Source organism: Pangasianodon hypophthalmus, chromosome 3, assembly GCF_027358585.1.
Source record: "Pangasianodon hypophthalmus isolate fPanHyp1 chromosome 3, fPanHyp1.pri, whole genome shotgun sequence".
NCBI classification, from domain to species: Eukaryota; Metazoa; Chordata; class Actinopteri; order Siluriformes; family Pangasiidae; genus Pangasianodon; species Pangasianodon hypophthalmus.
In genome coordinates, this window is record NC_069712.1 from 34578607 (window position 1) to 34596569 (window position 17963).

A 17963-nucleotide genomic window follows, 5' to 3' on the forward strand; every position below is an offset into this window, starting at 1 on the left:
CGGACAGTGATGTTAGTTACGGACAGTGATGATAGTTACGGACAGTGATGTTAGTTACGGGCAGCGGTGTTAGTTACGGACAGCGGTGTTAGTTATGGACAGCGATGTTAGTTAAAGACAGTGATGTTAGTTACGGACAGTGATGTTAGTTACGGACAGTGATGTTAGTTACGGACAGCGATGTTAGTTATGGACAGTGATGTTAGTTATAGACAGTGATGTTAGTTATGGAAGGCAGCGTTAGTTATGGACAGTGATGTTAGTTACGGACAGTGATGTTAGTTATGGACAGTGATGTTAGTTATAGACAGTGATGTTAGTTTTGGACAGCGATGTTAGCTACGGACAGCGATGTTAGTTATGGACAGTGATGTTAGTTATGGAAGGCAGCGTTAGTTATGGACAGTGATGTTAGTTATGGACAGTGATGTTAGTTATAGACAGTGATGTTAGTTATGGACAGCGATGTTAGTTACTGACAGTGATGTTAGTTATGGACAGTGATGTTAGTTATGGAAGGCAGCGTTAGTTATGGACAGTAATGTTAGTTATGGACAGGGATGTTAGTTATAGACAGTGATGTTAGTTACGGACAGTGATGTTAGTTACTGACAGTGATGTTAGTTATGGACAGTGATGTTAGTTATGGAAGGCAGCGTTAGTTATGGACAGTGATGTTAGTTATGGACAGTGATGTTAGTTATAGACAGTGATGTTAGTTATGGACAGCGATGTTAGTTACGGACAGCGATGTTAGTTATGGACAGCGATGTTAGTTATGGACTGTTATAGACAGTGATGTTAGTTGTGGAAGGCGGCGATGTTAGTTACGGACAGTGATGTTAGTTACGGGCAGCGGTGTTAGTTACGGACAGTGATGTTAGTTATAGACAGTGATGTTAGTTACGGACAGCGATGTTAGTTATGGACAGTGATGTTAGTTACGGACAGCGATGTTAGTTAGGGACAGCGATGTTAGTTATGGACAGTGATGTTAGTTACGGACAGTGATGTTAGTTATGGACAGCGATGTTAGTTACGGACAGCGATGTTAGTTATGGACAGTGATGTTAGTTATGGACAGTGATGTTAGTTACGGACAGCGACGTTAGTTACGGACAGTGATGTTAGTTATGGACAGCGATGTTAGTTATGGACAGCGATGTTAGTTACGGACAGCGATGTTAGTTACGGACAGTGATGTTAGTTACGGACAGTGATGTTAGTTATGGACAGTGATGTTAGTTATGGAAGGCAGCGTTAGTTATGGACAGTGATGTTAGTTATGGACAGTGATGTTAGTTATAGACAGTGATGTTAGTTACGGACAGTGATGTTAGTTATGGAAGGCAGCGTTAGTTATGGACAGTGATGTTAGTTACGGACAGTGATATTAGTTATAGACAGTGATGTTAGTTACGGACAGTGATGTTAGTTATAGAAGGCAGCGTTAGTTATGGACAGTGATGTTAGTTATAGACAGTGATGTTAGTTATGGACAGTGATGTTAGTTATAGACAGTGATGTTAGTTGTGGAAGGCGGCGTTAGTTACGGACAGTGATGTTAGTTACGGACAGTGATGTTAGTTACGGACAGCGATGTTAGTTACGGACAGTGATGTTAGTTATGGACAGTGATGTTAGTTACGGACAGCGATGTTAGTTATTCAATTCAATTTCAATTCAATTTTATTTGTATAGCGCTTTTAACAATGGACATTGTCACAAAGCAGCTTTACAGAAATAAATGGATTCACAAAAATATATTGTAAATATTTAAATTTATCCCTGTGAATTTATCCCTAATGAGCAAGCCAGTGGCGACGGTGGCAAGGAAAAACTCCCCGAGATGATATGAGGAAGAAACCTTGAGAGGAACCAGGCTCAAAAGGGAACCCATCCTCATCTGGGTGCAACGGATAGTGCAATTATAAATAAATCCCTTCTATTGTGTACTATATGGACAAATAGTGCAATTGTGCAACCAATAAATTCATCACAGTATTTGCAAGAGGTCCGGCTGGTTAAAATCTATCCACTGTCCACTGATGGTTACAGTTATGGACAGTGATGTTAGTTATGGACAGTGATGTTAGTTATGGACAGTGATGTTAGTTACGGACAGCGATGTTAGTTACGGAAGGAAATGTTAGTTATGGACAGCGATGTTAGTTACGGACAGTGATGTTAGTTACGGACAGTGATGTTAGTTGTGGAAGGCGGCGTTAGTGACGGACAGTGATGTTAGTTACGGACAGCGATGTTAGTTACGGACAGCGATGTTAGTTACAGACAGTGATGTTAGTTGTGGACAGCGATGTTAGTTACGGACAGTGATGTTAGTTACGGACAGTGATGTTAGTTATGGAAGGCAGCGTTAGTTACGGACAGCGATGTTAGTTATGGAAGGCGGCGTTAGTTACGGACAGTGATGTTAGTTACGGACAGTGATGTTAGTTACGGACAGCGATGTTAGTTATGGAAGGCAGCGTTAGTTATGGAGAGCGATGTTAGTTACGGACAGTGATGTTAGTTATGGACAGTGATGTTAGTTATAGACAGTGATGTTAGTTATAGACAGTGATGTTAGTTATGGACAGTGATGTTAGTTATGGACAGCGGCGTTAGTTATGGACAGCGGCGTTAGTTACGGACAGCGATGTTAGTTACGGACAGCGATGTTAGTTACGGACAGCAGTGTTAGTTACGGACAGTGATGTTAGTTACGGACAGTGATGTTAGTTACGGACAGCGATGTTAGTTATGGAAGGCGGCGTTAGTTATGGACAGTGATGTTAGTTATGGACAGTGATGTTAGTTATGGACAGTGATGTTAGTTATAGACAGTGATGTTAGTTACGGACAGCGATGTTAGTTACGGACAGCGATGTTAGTTACGGACAGTGATGTTAGTTATGGAAGGCAGCGTTAGTTATGGACAGTGATGTTAGTTATGGACAGTGATGTTAGTTATAGACAGTGATGTTAGTTACGGACAGTGATGTTAGTTATGGAAGGCAGCGTTAGTTATGGACAGTGATGTTAGTTATGGACAGTGATGTTAGTTATAGACAGTGATGTTAGTTATGGACAGTGATGTTAGTTATAGACAGTGATGTTAGTTGTGGAAGGCGGCGTTAGTTACGGACAGTGATGTTGTTATGGACAGTGATGTTAGTTACGGACAGTGATGTTAGTTATAGACAGTGATGTTAGTTACGGACAGTGATGTTAGTTACGGACAGTGATGTTAGTTGTGGAAGGCGGCGTTAGTTACGGACAGTGATGTTAGTTACGGACAGTGATGTTAGTTACGGACAGTGATGTTAGTTATGGACAGTGATGTTAGTTATGGACAGTGATGTTAGTTACGGACAGTGATGTTAGTTACAGACAGTGATGTTAGTTACAGACAGCGGCGTTAGTTACGGACAGTGATGTTAGTTACGGACAGTGATGTTAGTTACAGACAGCGGCGTTAGTTACGGACAGTGATGTTAGTTATGGAATGCGGCGTTAGTTATGGACAGTGATGTTAGTTATGGACAGCGGCGTTAGTTACGGACAGCGATGTTAGTTACGGACAGCGACGTTAGTTACGGACAGCGGCGTTAGTTACGGACAGCGATGTTAGTTACGGACAGCGGTGTTAGTTATGGACAGCGACGTTAGTTACGGACAGCGGCGTTAGTTACGGACAGCGATGTTAGTTACGGACAGCGGTGTTAGTTACGGACAGCGGTGTTAGTTACGGACAGTGATGTTAGTTATAGACAGCGATGTTAGTTACGGACAGCGATGTTAGTTACGGACAGCGATGTTAGTTACGGACAGCGGTGTTAGTTACGGACAGTGATGTTAGTTATAGACAGCGATGTTAGTTACGGACAGCGATGTTAGTTACGGACAGCGATGTTAGTTACGGACAGCGATGCTAGTTACGGACAGCGACGTTAGTTACGGACAGCGGTGTTAGTTACGGACAGCGATGTTAGTTACGGACAGCGATGTTAGTTACGGACAGTGATGTTAGTTACGGACAGTGATGTTAGTTACGGAAGGAAATGTTAGTTATGGACAGCGATGTTAGTTACGGACAGTGATGTTAGTTACGGACAGTGATGTTAGTTGTGGAAGGCGGCGTTAGTGACGGACAGTGATGTTAGTTACGGACAGCGATGTTAGTTACGGACAGTGATGTTAGTTGTGGACAGCGATGTTAGTTATGGACAGTGATGTTAGTTACGGACAGTGATGTTAGTTACGGACAGTGATGTTAGTTACGGACAGCGATGTTAGTTACGGACAGCGGCGTTAGTTACGGACAGCGGCGTTAGTTACGGACAGCGATGTTAGTTACAGACAGCGGTGTTAGTTACGGACAGCGGTGTTAGTTACGGACAGTGATGTTAGTTATAGACAGTGATGTTAGTTACGGACAGCGATGTTAGTTATGGACAGCGGTGTTAGTTATAGACAGTGATGTTAGTTATGGACAGTGATGTTAGTTATGGACAGTGATGTTAGTTACGGACAGTGATGTTAGTTATAGACAGTGATGTTAGTTACGGACAGCGATGTTAGTTACGGACAGCGGCGTTAGTTACGGACAGCGGCGTTAGTTACGGACAGCGATGTTAGTTACAGACAGCGGTGTTAGTTACGGACAGCGGTGTTAGTTACGGACAGTGATGTTAGTTATAGACAGTGATGTTAGTTACGGACAGCGATGTTAGTTATGGACAGCGGTGTTAGTTATAGACAGTGATGTTAGTTATGGACAGTGATGTTAGTTATGGACAGCGATGTTAGTTATGGACAGCGGCGTTAGTTATGGACAGCGGCGTTAGTTACGGACAGCGATGTTAGTTACGGACAGCGATGTTAGTTACGGACAGCAGTGTTAGTTACGGACAGCGGTGTTAGTTACGGACAGTGATGTTACTTACGGACAGCGACGTTAGTTACGGACAGCGATGTTAGTTATGGAAGGCGGCGTTAGTTATGGACAGTGATGTTAGTTATGGACAGTGATGTTAGTTACGGACAGTGATGTTAGTTGTGGAAGGCGGCGTTAGTGACGGACAGTGATGTTAGTTATGGACAGTGATGTTAGCTGCGGACAGTGATGTTAGTTATGGAAGGCGACGTTAGTTACGGACAGTGATGTTAGTTACGGACAGTGATGTTAGTTACAGACAGCGGCGTTAGTTATGGACAGTGATGTTAGTTATGGAATGCAGCGTTAGTTACGGACAGCGATGTTAGTTACGGACAGCGATGTTAGTTACGGACAGCGGCGTTAGTTACGGACAGCGGCGTTAGTTACGGACAGCGATGTTAGTTACAGACAGCGGTGTTAGTTACGGACAGCGGTGTTAGTTACGGACAGTGATGTTAGTTATAGACAGTGATGTTAGTTACGGACAGCGATGTTAGTTACGGACAGCGGTGTTAGTTACGGACAGCGGTGTTAGTTACGGACAGTGATGTTACTTACGGACAGCGACGTTAGTTACGGACAGCGATGTTAGTTATGGAAGGCGGCGTTAGTTATGGACAGTGATGTTAGTTATGGACAGTGATGTTAGTTACGGACAGCGATGTTAGTTACGGACAGTGATGGTAGTTATGGAAGGCGGCGTTAGTTATGGACAGTGATGTTAGTTTTGGACAGCGATGTTTGTTATGGACAGTGATGTTAGTTATGGACAGCGATGTTAGTTACGGACAGTGATGTTAGTTACGGACAGCGATGTTAGTTATAGACAGTGATGTTAGTTGTGGAAGGCGGCGTTAGTTACGGACAGTGATGTTGTTATGGACAGTGATGTTAGTTACGGACAGTGATGTTAGTTACGGACAGTGATGTTAGTTGTGGAAGGCGGCGTTAGTTACGGACAGCGATGTTAGTTACGGACAGCGATGTTAGTTACGGACAGCGGCGTTAGTTACGGACAGCGGCGTTAGTTACGGACAGCGATGTTAGTTACAGACAGCGGTGTTAGTTACGGACAGCGGTGTTAGTTACGGACAGTGATGTTAGTTATAGACAGTGATGTTAGTTACGGACAGCGATGTTAGTTATGGACAGCGGTGTTAGTTACGGACAGCGGTGTTAGTTACGGACAGTGATGTTACTTACGGACAGCGACGTTAGTTACGGACAGCGATGTTAGTTATGGAAGGCGGCGTTAGTTATGGACAGTGATGTTAGTTATGGACAGTGATGTTAGTTACGGACAGCGATGTTAGTTACGGACAGTGATGGTAGTTATGGAAGGCGGCGTTAGTTATGGACAGTGATGTTAGTTTTGGACAGCGATGTTTGTTATGGACAGTGATGTTAGTTATGGACAGCGATGTTAGTTACGGACAGTGATGTTAGTTACGGACAGCGATGTTAGTTATAGACAGTGATGTTAGTTGTGGAAGGCGGCGTTAGTTACGGACAGTGATGTTGTTATGGACAGTGATGTTAGTTACGGACAGTGATGTTAGTTACGGACAGTGATGTTAGTTGTGGAAGGCGGCGTTAGTTACGGACAGCGATGTTAGTTATGGACAGTGATGTTAGTTATGGACAGTGATGTTAGTTACGGACAGTGATGTTAGTTACGGAAGGAAATGTTAGTTATGGACAGTGATGTTAGTTACGGACAGTGATGTTAGTTACGGACAGTGATGTTAGTTGTGGACAGTGATGTTAGCTGCGGACAGTGATGTTAGTTATGGAAGGCGACGTTAGTTACGGACAGTGATGTTAGTTACGGACAGTGATGTTAGTTACAGACAGCGGCGTTAGTTATGGACAGTGATGTTAGTTATGGAATGCAGCGTTAGTTACGGACAGCGATGTTAGTTACGGACAGCGGCGTTAGTTACGGACAGCGGCGTTAGTTACGGACAGCGATGTTAGTTACAGACAGCGGTGTTAGTTACGGACAGCGGTGTTAGTTACGGACAGTGATGTTAGTTATAGACAGTGATGTTAGTTACGGACAGCGATGTTAGTTATGGACAGCGGTGTTAGTTACAGACAGCGATGTTAGTTACGGACAGTGATGTTAGTTACGGACAGCGGTGTTAGTTACGGACAGTGATGTTAGTTACGGACAGTGATGTTAGTTACGGACAGCGACGTTAGTTACGGACAGCGACGTTAGTTATGGAAGGCGGCGTTAGTTATGGACAGTGATGTTAGTTACGGACAGTGATGTTAGTTATGGACAGTGATGTTAGTTATAGACAGTGATGTTAGTTACGGACAGCGATGTTAGTCACGGACAGTGATGTTAGTTACGGACAGTGATGTTAGTTATGGAAGGCAGCGTTAGTTATGGACAGTGATGTTAGTTATGGACAGTGATGTTAGTTATGGACAGCGATGTTAGTTATAGACAGTGATGTTAGTTATGGACAGTGATGTTAGTTATGGACAGCGATGTTAGTTACGGACAGCGATGTTAGTTATGGACAGCGGCGTTAGTTATGGACAGCGATGTTAGTTACGGACAGCGGCGTTAGTTACGGACAGTGATGTTAGTTACGTACAGTCATGTTAGTTACAGAAGGCGGCGTTAGTTACCCCCACTGCAGGGGGATTTTGTAGTAAAATGTTAATTTTTTTAATTTCAATTGTGCAAGTTACAGTATGAATTATGTTCCTCCAGTCCTACTTTAGGGGCGTGTGTAGCTGTTTAGGGGCGTGTGTAGCTGTTTAGGGGCGTGAGTAGCTGTTTAGGGGCGTGTGTAGCTGTTTAGGGGCGTGTGTAGCTGTTTAGGGGCGTGAGTAGCTGTTTAGGGGCGTGCGTAGCTGTTTAGGGGCGTGAGTAGCTGTTTAGGGGCGTGTGTAGCTGTTTAGGGGCGTGAGTAGCTGTTTAGGGGCGTGCGTAGCTGTTTAGGGGCGTGAGTAGCTGTTTAGGGGCGCGTGTAGCTGTTTAGGGGCGTGTGTATCTGTTTAGGGGCGTGTGTATCTGTTTAGGGGCGTGTGTAGCTGTTTAGGGGCGTGCGTAGCTGTTTAGGGGCGTGCGTAGCTGTTTAGGGGCGTGCGTAGCTGTTTAGGGGCGCGAGTAGCTGTTTAGGGGCGCGTGTAGCTGTTTAAGGGCGCGTGTAGCTGTTTAGGGGCGCGAGTAGCTGTTTAGGGGCGTGCGTAGCTGTTTAGGGGCGTGCGTAGCTGTTTAGGGGCGTGAGTAGCTGTTTAGGGGCGTGTGTAGCTGTTTAAGGGCGTGTGTAGCTTTTTAGGGGCGTGAGTAGCTGTTTAGGGGCGTGAGTAGCTGTTTAGGGGCGTGAGTAGCTGTTTAGGGGCGTGTGTAGCTGTTTAGGGGCGTGAGTAGCTGTTTGGGGCGTGCGTAGCTGTTTAGGGGCGTGAGTAGCTGTTTAGGGGCGTGTGTAGCTGTTTAAGGGCGTGTGTAGCTTTTTAGGGGCGTGAGTAGCTGTTTAGGGGCGTGAGTAGCTGTTTAGGGGCGTGTGTAGCTGTTTAGGGGCGTCAGTAGCTGTTTAGGGGCGTGAGTAGCTGTTTAGGGGCGTGTGTAGCTGTTTAAGGGCGTGTGTAGCTGTTTAGGGGCGTGAGTAGCTGTTTAGTGGCGTGCGTAGCTGTTTAGGGGCGTGCTTAGCTGTTTATGGGAGTGAGTAGCTGTTTAGGGGCGTGCGTAGCTGTTTAGGGGCGTGCGTAGCTGTTTAGGGGCGTGAGTAGCTGTTTATGGGCGTGCGTAGCTGTTTGGGGCGTGCGTAGCTGTTTAGGACCGTGAGTAGCTGTTTAGGGACGTGCGTAGCTGTTTAGGGGCGTTCGTAGCTGTTTAGGGGCGTGCGTAGCTGTTTAGGGGCGTGAGTAGCTGTTTAGGGGCGTGTGTAGCTGTTTAGTGGCGTGTGTAGCTGTTTGGGGCGTGCGTAGCTGTTTAGGGGCGTGAGTAGCTGTTTAGGGGCGTGCGTAGCTGTTTAGGGGCGTTCGTAGCTGTTTAGGGGCGTGCGTAGCTGTTTAGGGGCGTGAGTAGCTGTTTAGGGGCGTGTGTAGCTGTTTAGTGGCGTGTGTAGCTGTTTAGTGGCGTGAGTAGCTGTTTAGGTGCATGCGTAGCTGTTTAGGGGCGTGAGTAGCTGTTTAGGGGCGTGAGTAGCTGTTTAGGGGCGTGAGTAGCTGTTTAGGGGCGTGTGTAGCTGTTTAGTGGCGTGCGTAGCTGTTTAGTGGCGTGCGTATCTGTTTAGGGGCGTGAGTAGCTGTTTAGGGGCGTGAGTAGCTGTTTAGGGGCGTGAGTAGCTGTTTAGGGGCGTGCGTAGCTGTTTAGGTGCGTGAGTAGCTGTTTAGGACCCTGCGTAGCTGTTTAGGGGCGTGCGTAGCTGTTTAGGGGCGTGCGTAGCTGTTTAGGACCCTGCGTAGCTGTTTAGGACCCTGCGTAGCTGTTTAGGGGCGTGCGTAGCTGTTTAGGGGCGTGAGTAGCTGTTTAGGACCCTGCGTAGCTGTTTAGGGACCTGCGTAGCTGTTTAGGGGCGTCCGTAGCTGTTTAGGGGCGTGCGTAGCTGTTTAGGGGCGTGAGTAGCTGTTTAGGACCCTGCGTAGCTGTTTAGGACCCTGCGTAGCTGTTTAGGGGCGTGCGTAGCTGTTTAGGGGCGTGAGTAGCTGTTTAGGGGCGTTCGTAGCTGTTTAGGGGCGTGAGTAGCTGTTTATGGGCGTGAGTAGCTGTTTAGGGGCGTGTGTAGCTGTTTATGGGCGTGAGTAGCTGTTTATGGGCGTCCGTAGCTGTTTATGGGCGTGAGTAGCTGTTTAAGGGCGTGAGTAGCTGTTTAGTGGCTTGTGTAGCTGTTTAGGGGCGTGCGTAGCTGTTTAGGGGCGTGCGTAGCTGTTTAGGGGCATGAGTAGCTGTTTAGGGGCGTCAGTAGCTGTTTAGGGGCGTCAGTAGCTGTTTAGGGGCGTGCGTAGCTGTTTAGGGGCGTGAGTAGCTGTTTAGGGGCGTGCGTAGCTGTTTAGGGGCGTGAGTAGCTGTTTAGGGGCGTGTGTAGCTCTTTAGGGGCGTGAGTAGCTGTTTAGGGGCGTGAGTAGCTGTTTAGGGGCGTGCGTAGCTGTTTAGGGGCGTGAGTAGCTGTTTAGGGGCGTGAGTTGCTGTTTAGGGGCGTGCGGAGCTGTTTAGTTGCGTGCGTAGCTGTTTAGGGGCGTGAGTAGCTGTTTAGGGGCGTGAGTAGCTGTTTATGACCGTGCGTAGCTGTTTAGGGGCGTGCGTAGCTGTTTGGGGCGTGCGTAGCTGTTTAGGACCGTGCGTAGCTGTTTAAGGGCGCGTGTAGCTGTTTAGGGGCGCGAGTAGCTGTTTAGTGGCGTGTGTAGCTGTTTAGGGGCGTGCGTAGCTGTTTAGGGGCGTGAGTAGCTGTTTAGGGGCGTGAATAGCTGTTTAGGGGCGTGTGTAGCTGTTTAGGGGCGTGAGTAGCTGTTTGGGGCGTGCGTAGCTGTTTAGGGGCGTGAGTAGCTGTTTAGGGGCGTGTGTAGCTGTTTAAGGGCGTGTGTAGCTTTTTAGGGGCGTGAGTAGCTGTTTAGGGGCGTGAGTAGCTGTTTAGGGGCGTGTGTAGCTGTTTGGGGCGTGCGTAGCTGTTTAGGGGCGTGAGTAGCTGTTTAGGGGCGTGTGTAGCTGTTTAAGGGCGTGTGTAGCTTTTTAGGGGCGTGAGTAGCTGTTTAGTGGCGTGCGTAGCTGTTTAGGGGCGTGCTTAGCTGTTTATGGGAGTGAGTAGCTGTTTAGGGGCGTGCGTAGCTGTTTATGGGCGTGCGTAGCTGTTTATGGGCGTGAGTAGCTGTTTATGGGCGTGCGTAGCTGTTTGGGGCGTGCGTAGCTGTTTAGGACCGTGAGTAGCTGTTTAGGGGCGTGCGTAGCTGTTTAGGGGCGTTCGTAGCTGTTTAGGGGCGTGCGTAGCTGTTTAGGGGCGTGCGTAGCTGTTTAGGGGCGTGCTTAGCTGTTTATGGGAGTGAGTAGCTGTTTAGGGGCGTGCGTAGCTGTTTATGGGCGTGCGTAGCTGTTTATGGGCGTGAGTAGCTGTTTATGGGCGTGCGTAGCTGTTTGGGGCGTGCGTAGCTGTTTAGGACCGTGAGTAGCTGTTTAGGGGCGTGCGTAGCTGTTTAGGGGCGTTCGTAGCTGTTTAGGGGCGTGCGTAGCTGTTTAGGGGCGTGCGTAGCTGTTTAGGGGCGTGTGTAGCTGTTTAGTGGCGTGTGTAGCTGTTTAGTGGCGTGAGTAGCTGTTTAGGTGCATGCGTAGCTGTTTAGGGGCGTGAGTAGCTGTTTAGGGGCGTGAGTAGCTGTTTAGGGGCGTGCGTAGCTGTTTAGGGGTGTGAGTAGCTGTTTAGGGGCGTGTGTAGCTGTTTAGTGGCGTGTGTAGCTGTTTAGTGGCGTGAGTAGCTGTTTAGGTGCATGCGTAGCTGTTTAGGGGCGTGAGTAGCTGTTTAGGGGCGTGAGTAGCTGTTTAGGTGCGTGCGTAGCTGTTTAGGTGCGTGAGTAGCTGTTTAGGACCCTGCGTAGCTGTTTAGGGGCGTGCGTAGCTGTTTAGGGGCGTGCGTAGCTGTTTAGGACCCTGCGTAGCTGTTTAGGGGCGTGCGTAGCTGTTTAGGGGCGTGAGTAGCTGTTTAGGACCCTGCGTAGCTGTTTAGGGACCTGCGTAGCTGTTTAGGGGCGTCCGTAGCTGTTTAGGGGCGTGCGTAGCTGTTTAGGGGCGTGAGTAGCTGTTTAGGACCCTGCGTAGCTGTTTAGGACCCTGCGTAGCTGTTTAGGGGCGTGCGTAGCTGTTTAGGGGCGTGAGTAGCTGTTTAGGGGCGTTCGTAGCTGTTTAGGGGCGTGAGTAGCTGTTTATGGGCGTGAGTAGCTGTTTAGGGGCGTGTGTAGCTGTTTATGGGCGTGCGTAGCTGTTTAGGGGCGTGCGTAGCTGTTTAGGGGCGTGAGTAGCTGTTTAGGGGCGTCAGTAGCTGTTTAGGGGCGTCAGTAGCTGTTTAGGGGCGTGCGTAGCTGTTTAGGGGCGTGAGTAGCTGTTTAGGGGCGTGCGTAGCTGTTTAGGGGCGTGAGTAGCTGTTTAGGGGCGTGTGTAGCTCTTTAGGGGCGTGAGTAGCTGTTTAGGGGCGTGCGTAGCTGTTTAGGGGCGTGAGTAGCTGTTTAGGGGCGTGAGTTGCTGTTTAGGGGCGTGCGGAGCTGTTTAGTTGCGTGCGTAGCTGTTTAGGGGCGTGAGTAGCTGTTTAGGGGCGTGAGTAGCTGTTTATGACCGTGCGTAGCTGTTTAGGGGCGTGCGTAGCTGTTTAGGGGCGTGCGTAGCTGTTTGGGGCGTGCGTAGCTGTTTAGGACCGTGCGTAGCTGTTTAGGGGCGTTAGTAGCTGTTTAGGGCCGTGCGTAGCTGTTTAGGGGCGTGAGTAGCTGTTTAGGGGCGTGCGTAGCTGTTTAGGGGCGTGCGTAGCTGTTTAGGGGCGTGAGTAGCTGTTTAGGGGCGTGAGTAGCTGTTTAGGGGCGTGTGTAGCTGTTTAAGGGCGTGTGTAGCTGTTTAGGGGCGTGAGTAGCTTTTTAGGGGCGTGAGTAGCTGTTTAGGGGCGCGTGTAGCTGTTTAGGGGCGCGTGTATCTGTTTAGGGGCGCGTGTAGCTGTTTATGGGCGCGAGTAGCTGTTTAGGGGCGTCCGTAGCTGTTTAGGGGCGTGCGTAGCTGTTTAGGGGCGTGAGTAGCTGTTTAGGGGCGTGAGTAGCTGTTTAGGGGCGTGTGTAGCTGTTTAAGGGCGTGTGTAGCTGTTTAGGGGCGTGAGTAGCTTTTTAGGGGCGTGAGTAGCTGTTTAGGGGCGTGTGTAGCTGTTTAGGGGCATGAGTAGCTGTTTAGGGGCGTGCGTAGCTGTTTAGGGGCGTGAGTAGCTGTTTAGGGGCGTGTGTAGCTGTTTAGGGGCGTGCGTAGCTGTTTAGGGGCGTGCCTAGCTGTTTAGGGGCGCGTGTAGCTGTTTAGGGGCGTGAGTAGCTGTTTAGGGGCGTGCGTAGCTGTTTAGGGGCGTGCCTAGCTGTTTAGGGGCGCGTGTAGCTGTTTAGGGGCGTGTGTAGCTGTTTAGGGGCGTGCGTAGCTGTTTAGGGGCGTGCCTAGCTGTTTAGGGGCGCGTGTAGCTGTTTAGGGGCGTGAGTAGCTGTGTATTAATAAAATAATAACACACGTTTGTATAATAATGTGTGCAATGTATAGAAGTGCTAAATACGTGCAGCTATATGGAGCTTAATAAATAAATAACCAATTAAATGTGTGTGTTTGTGTGTGTGTATGTGTGTGTTTGTGTGTGTGGGGTTTGTGTGTTTTTTTGTGTGTATGTGTGCGTTCGTTTGTGTGTGTGTTTGGTTAAAGGTACTAGTTCCTATGAGACCAAAACATTGTACATATAAATAGCACATGCATAGTTATTCCATACAGAGAGTTCTGTTTACAGCTCAGTATCAGATAAACAACACACACACGTGCACACACTCTCACACACACACACACACACACACACAGGGATATGGTGAACTTCCCATTGTGGTTAGTACAGTTGCTGTGAGTGTAGGCTTTCTATTTTGTGTGTGTGTTTATATGCTGTATATTTATGCTGTGTGTGTGTGTGTGTGTGTGTGTGTGTGTATACATGCGTGCCCGTGTGTGTGTTTCTACTGTCTGTAGGTGGGACGTGTGATGGAGTTTGTTTGGTTGCCATGGTGATGCAGTGGTGGTGTGTGTGTGTGCTAGTTGCTGCGTTGCGGTGGCAGTGAGTGTGTGTGTGTGTGATGCTGCGCTGGACGGTGTGTTTGGACGGCGGCCCCCGCAGGGTGAATCATGCCGCCGTGGCTGTGGGACATAAAGTTTACTCGTTCGGAGGTTACTGCTCGGGGGAGGACTACGAGACGCTGCGGCAGATCGATGTGCACATCTTTAACACCGGTAACATCATCACCTCAGACATGTACTACAATTATTCACATTTGTTTATTTATTTATTTATTTATTTATTAAACTCTATATAGCTGCACATCTTTAGCACCTCTCAGACAATAAATATAAACATTGTACACATTATTATACACACGTTTTATTCTCTTATTATAGACATTATTATCAACACATTAAAGCGCATCTTTTACATAATTAACTAATGTTATTACTAAGTAATAAACACTGCGTGTGTGTGTGTGTGTGTCAGTGTCCTTGCGGTGGACGAAGCTCCCTCCAGTGAGGACAGGAGGTAGGGAACACGCTCGTGAAGTGCCCTACATGCGTTATGGACACACAGCCGTGCTGATGGAAGATACCATCTACATCTGGGGCGGGAGGAACGACACAGAGGGGGCGTGTAACGTACTGTACGCCTTTGATGTTGGTGAGGACTAAGGATATGCACACACACACACACACACACACACACACACATACACACATGCTCCACTACACCACACCCATACACACATTGTTACCTTGCACTTCACATGCACACGTACACATGTCAGAAACTCAGCTGAGGCGTGGCCTAGGAGGTGTAGTCTAGGAGGTGTGGCCTAGGAGGCGTGGCCTATGCGGTGTAGTCTAGGAGGTGTGGCCTAGGAGGAGTAGTCTAGGAGGTGTGGCCTAGGAGGTGTAGTCTAGGAGGTGTGGCCTAGGAGGTGTAGTCTAGGGGGCGTGGCCTAGGACACATAGCCCTAACCCTGACCCTGGTCCTGCACTGCCTGGTGTAGATGTCCTGCAGGCTGGGCAGTGCTGACCTGGTGTTCCAATACCAGGTGGCGAGGTTCCCAGTGACGATGCTCTCTGTAGTGGTGTAGAAGGACATCTGGATAGCTGAGGAGATGTTGAACTTCCTTTGAGTCCATGACAGGTCTTCACTGATGTGCACGCCGAGGTGCCTGAAGCTGCTCACTCTCTCCACCAGGGTCCCGTTGATCGTGAGAGCTGTGTATGTCCTCTACTGTTCCCTTCTGAAGTCCACAACCAGTTCCATTGTCCTGCTGATGTTTAGGAACAGATTGTTGGCTAATAACCACTGGTGTAGTCTCTCCACTTCATCCACATAGACATCAGATAGACCTTCTCATCATTGTTGGTGATCAGGCCTACCACCACAGCGTCATCCGCAAACTTCATGTTATCAGAAAGTACAGCATAGGGCTTAAACCACAGCCATGGGGAGCTCCAGTGTTGAGGGTGAGGGTGTTGAAGGTGAAGCTGCTAACTTTCACCACCTGCGTCCCACCAGTTAAAGAGTCCAGAACCCAGCGGCAGAGAGAAGAGCACCGGCCCAGCTCCGTGAGCTCCATGGGCTTCCCAGCAGCCTGAGGGGGGACTGTGGTGCTGAAGGCTGAACTGTGTTCAATGACCTGCAGTCTCACATAGTTCCCGCGTCCCATGTGGAGATGAGATAGGTTGATGTGTAGGACATAGGAGATTTACTGCAATAAGATCAAAGTGGTTCTGTTAGATCGGTAAACGAACTGGAGTGGGTCTAGCGTGTTGGGTAAAGAGGAGCAGATGAGGTCTGTGATGAGTCTCTCAAAGCTCTTCATCACCACGGAGGTCAGGGCCCCTGGACAGTAATCATTCAGCTCAGCTGGAGCGGATGCCTCGACCACAGGAACGATAGAAGATCTCTTGAAGCAGTATAACATGATGTTAACGTGTGTGTGTGTGTGTGTGTGTGTGTTAGGCAGTCACCGGTGGTGGACACCAAAGGTCACAGGGACGGTCCCCGGGGCGAGAGACGGACACTCAGCCTGCGTCCTCAACAAAGACATGTACATATTCGGGGGATACGAACAACTGGTGAGTCATCACTCGAACTGTCCCTTTAATACACACACCTGGTGGTTAACATATCTCCACAAGTATCATGGTATGTTATTAAATGTGTGTGTGTGTGTGTGTGTGTGTTTACAGGCTGACTGCTTCTCCAATGACATACACAAGCTGGACTCGATCAACATGTGCTGGAGTTTAATTAAAGCTACAGTGAGTGTAATAGCTTAGCACATTAGTGCAGTGCCACAGTGTAACCACAGTTAAGTACAGGCTTTATAAATGTGTGTGTGTGTGTGTGTGTGTGTGTGTGTGTGTGTGTGTGTGTGTGTGTGTGTGTGTGTGACAGGGAACCCCGGCGAGGTGGAGAGATTTCCACTCGGCGACGATTATCGGCAATAAGATGTTTGTGTTCGGGGGACGAGCCGATCGTTTCGGTCCGTTTCACTCCAATAACGAGATTTACTGCAATAAGATCAAAGTGTTCGACACGGAGACTAACAGCTGGCTCAACACGCCCACCAATCAGATTCAGCCTGAGGGACGGCGCAGCCACTCAGCGTGTGAGTATACCCGGCGCATTTAAATACAGAGAGTGTGTGCTCATCGTATATCACAATGTTTAATGTGGTTTCTATGGTTACATTTAACGCTGTGACACTGTCACTATGACAGATAGCCATACAAAACCTAGCAATGTTAGTGTTTGCACTACATAGACTGCTAATGCTAAGATGTAGCATTTGTGAGTTTTGCTATACGTTGCTAATGCTAACCCATAATGAACTGCATCGTTGTCTTGGGCGTAACACCTGAACGCTTTATTGTGTGTATTTCAGTTGCGTATAACGGAGAGCTGTACATATTCGGAGGCTACAATGCTCGACTGGACCGACACTTTAATGATCTGTGGAAGTTTAACCCAGGTGAGATGCACGCAGAGACACATGTGCACACACATGCACGCACGCACACACACACACACGCACACACACACACACACACACGCTAGGTGGTGGTGTGAGTGTAAAGTGTCTGTGTGTCTCTCTGTGAGTGTAGTGCATGGGTGTAGTGTGTATATTGTCCACTAGACGGCGGCGTGTGTGTATGTAGTGTGTGTAGCGTGTGTGTAGAGTGAGTGTGTGTGTGTGTGTGTGTGTGTAGTGTAAAGGCCGATTTATACGTCTGCGTTAATGAGTAATTGCGTCTTTGCATCGTGACGCAGAGAGGGGATCATGGGTAAACGTGACACACAGAGACATGCTAGCACACAGTTCTTCCACGTGCTAACTACGCGTTGTGCGTCTCTTCGGTGCTGTGCGTCGGGCGATCGCTGATTAGGGTGGCGGGGAGGCGTGTCTGATTGTGTACACGGAAGTGACATTTCTTCTCCAGGTTTAATCGAATTCAGATTAATATTGTTTAAATCAGAGTAATACTTTTCAAAGTACATGTGAAACAATAAAATGCTAAACAATAAAATTTCCCAGTCCGCATCCAGAACTTTCTGTTTTGTAGATGAGCTTGTGCTCTGAAGCTGCTTTCTGAAAGTGTAGTCTGTTATAAACCTCAGAAGAGCTGGCGACAGAAACGGATGAAACACGCAGTGTATAAATCTCAGAGTAAACAGATTGAGTGTGTGAGTGTCTCAGACCAGTGTCTTTAATAAACACTTATCCTCTGTGATAAAACTCTCACACTGATCAGCGAGTTTCCCCTGTCCTTCACGCTCGCTTCACACACAGCAACATGAAAACATTACAGTATAACGCATTTATTTACACAAAACTACACTCATGATAGTGTGTTAATATTAATATATGATATAAAGTGTGAGGCTTTATAACGGCTGTAGTTGATTATAATGTCCAGTTTAATTCTGCAGGATCTCACACTTTACTTTCTCTACTTTCCTCTAACACACTCCTAATAAACACACAGTGTAGGTGACATAAAGCACAGCAACACAATAACAATCAAATCTAAAGCTTGGTCAGTCAGTGAGGGACAGAGCTGTGGATTAAACACGAGGTGCTCATACTGCTCGTAGTGCTTCAGAACAACATTATGTCCGTGTTCTGTTCTATTTATTGTTCCTGCAGTTAAACACAGAACTTGCATTGTTTTTCAGCTGTTCTTCGTGTGTAAGTAAGTAAATTCTGGTGTAGTTCATGTGACAGCGCCTCCTAGAGGGCACGCTCACGTTCCATGCAAGTATGACTGCTTCACCCT

The 17963-nt window shown here is 47.8% G+C and overlaps 1 protein-coding gene across 1 annotated transcript in view; it reads left to right on the plus strand.

Moving 5' to 3' along the window:
- klhdc3 (kelch domain containing 3) overlaps positions 1-17963 on the plus strand; it is a 40756-nt gene that overhangs the window by 3084 nt on the left and 19709 nt on the right. The window contains exons 2-7 of the mRNA XM_026911643.3: positions 13632-13889; positions 14149-14325; positions 15643-15758; positions 15873-15944; positions 16081-16294; positions 16571-16657. Of these exons, the coding sequence (XP_026767444.1) occupies positions 13736-13889; positions 14149-14325; positions 15643-15758; positions 15873-15944; positions 16081-16294; positions 16571-16657 (820 nt within the window). The 5' untranslated portion in view covers positions 13632-13735. The remainder of the gene's footprint in view (positions 1-13631; positions 13890-14148; positions 14326-15642; positions 15759-15872; positions 15945-16080; positions 16295-16570; positions 16658-17963) is intronic.